At 35.8% G+C, this 2,122-nt stretch overlaps 1 protein-coding gene across 1 annotated transcript in view; it reads left to right on the top strand.

The window, feature by feature from the left end:
• Window positions 1-2,122, top strand: part of LOC106872509 (sperm-associated antigen 1) — a 61,845-nt gene that overhangs the window by 28,598 nt on the left and 31,125 nt on the right. The window contains exon 11 of the mRNA XM_052970919.1: window positions 369-1,059. Within this exon, the coding sequence (XP_052826879.1) occupies window positions 369-1,059 (691 nt within the window). The remainder of the gene's footprint in view (window positions 1-368; window positions 1,060-2,122) is intronic.

The following is a 2,122-nucleotide window of genomic DNA, read 5'->3' as shown; positions in this document are numbered from 1 at the left end:
TATATAATCAAAATAAGCAACAAGGATATTCAAAGTTAATGCAGTACGATCGTTTCATGCGACTCCATTTATTTAAGCAATGTGAACATTACATCAAATGTAAAATGCAGAGCAATCCTCAGCTGCAGAAATATATAGAAATTTACTGAAGTTACATTTCAACAGAAGGCCATATTTTTATAACTACATTTAAACTCTCCAAGTAGAAAGGAGAGTTTAAATGTAGTTATAAAAATATGTCCTTCTGTTGAAATGTAACTTCAGTAAATTTCTATATATTTCTGCAGCTGAGGATGGACAGTCATATATGTATTTTATATATATATCATTTGTTACTCCCTTCTTGCATTTTTGTTTTTCCATTGCAGCAAATCTTGAGTGTGGTAGAAAAGAATTGTGAAGCTTCTCTGAAAGAGAAAGAAACCCCTACCCCCAGCAAGAAAAAAGGAAGGAAATTAGTGATTGAGGAAATTGAAGGAAATGAAGAAGTGGTGTCCCCAGATATTAATAGAAACTTCTTGACAAATAACTTTCAAAATGGCAAAGATGCTAAAGAAGAAAGCTCTGAAAAATGCGAGAAAGTGCAAGAAAGCTCTAAAAAGAATACTGATGGTGGCAAGCAAGGTTTGGCAAAATGCAATGGGAAAGAGTCAAAGCAAAGAAAAAATCTCAAGAATAAGCTTGATTCCAAAGTGAGTGCTGAAGATGGTAAACAGACATCTGGGAATGATGTGAGCAATAATTGTTTGAAAGAGGCTGATAAGAATGTAACAGATGTGAGAGCATCTGGTGATGGTGTTGCTAATAACTTGGTCAGTGACCAAAATACTTCCAATGAACTAAAAGACAGTTCTTCCCAACACTGTGATAGTCATACAGAACAGGATGTAGATGCAAAACCCACAAGCTTGAACGAACAAAGTCCCAAAGTTTACATGCATCGGCCATTGAATCCCAAAATCTTGTCTATGAAAAACTCTGGTAATGATTTGTTTCTGAGAGGTCGCTATTCTGAGGCTCTGGATTTTTATACCAAAGCTATAGATCTTCTAGAACAAGGTAAGCCGCAAGCATTCTTCTATCATTATTTGACATCGATATAAAATGTTTTTATGAAAGAATTGTTTCTGTGTTTATCATTGATGTTTCTATTATTTCAGTATTTAGTAATTTCTATTAGACTGATAATATTGTTGTTTAACCCTAAGCATGCAGATTCTCTGTCAAATGTAATGCTTACTTATTCACTTTGTTTTGAATTAATCATGTATTAATCTATAGGTGCAGGCGTGGCTGTGTGTAAGAAGCTTGCTTCCCAACCACATGGTTCCAGGTTCAGTTATAAATTAGGCTAGTATGTTAGGGGATTGTCTAGTTTGCATATTTGTGCTTTTGACAGCTTGTCATTGTTTAAATGATATCTTTTTGTTAACAACACAGTATAAATCAGAAAGACTCTAATATATTTAGATATAAAATCTCACAGTGAGAGGCTTTATTATATTTAAATTTACATTTTTAGTAATATTATGATGTTTGTTAGGTTTCCTGCTTCTAGATTTTATAGACATATTCCATATAGGCATCAAAACAAAATGACACAAATACACATGCATTCACACTTGCAGAGAGAGAAAGAGAGAGAGAGAGAGAGAGAAATACATTTATTTGGCAACGAGCTGGCAGAATGGTTAGCACGCTGGGCGAAATGCTTAGCGGTATTTTGTCTGCCATTACGTTCTGAGTTCAAATTCCGCCGAAGTTGACTTTGCCTTTCATCCTTTCGGGGTCGATAAATTAAGTACCAGTTACGCACTGGGGTCGATGTAATCGACTTAATCCCTTTGTCTGTCCTTGTTTGTCTCCTCCATGTTTAACCCCTTGTGGGCAATAAAGAAGTAACAAATACATTTATTTTGTGTATGCCTGTAAGTATTAGTGTAAACCCTTTTATATCATCATCATCGTTTAACATCCGCTTTCCATGCTAGCATGGGTTGGACGATTTGACTGAGAACTGGTGAAACCGGATGGCAACACCAGGCTCCAATCTAATTTGGCAGAGTTTCTACAGCTGGATGCCCTTCCTAACGCCAACCACTCAGAGAGTGTAGTGGGTGCT

Source organism: Octopus bimaculoides, chromosome 9, assembly GCF_001194135.2.
Source record: "Octopus bimaculoides isolate UCB-OBI-ISO-001 chromosome 9, ASM119413v2, whole genome shotgun sequence".
Taxonomy (NCBI): domain Eukaryota; kingdom Metazoa; phylum Mollusca; class Cephalopoda; order Octopoda; family Octopodidae; genus Octopus; species Octopus bimaculoides.
The sequence above is the reverse complement of the archived record's forward strand: the minus strand, read 5'-3'. Positions and strand labels throughout refer to the sequence as shown.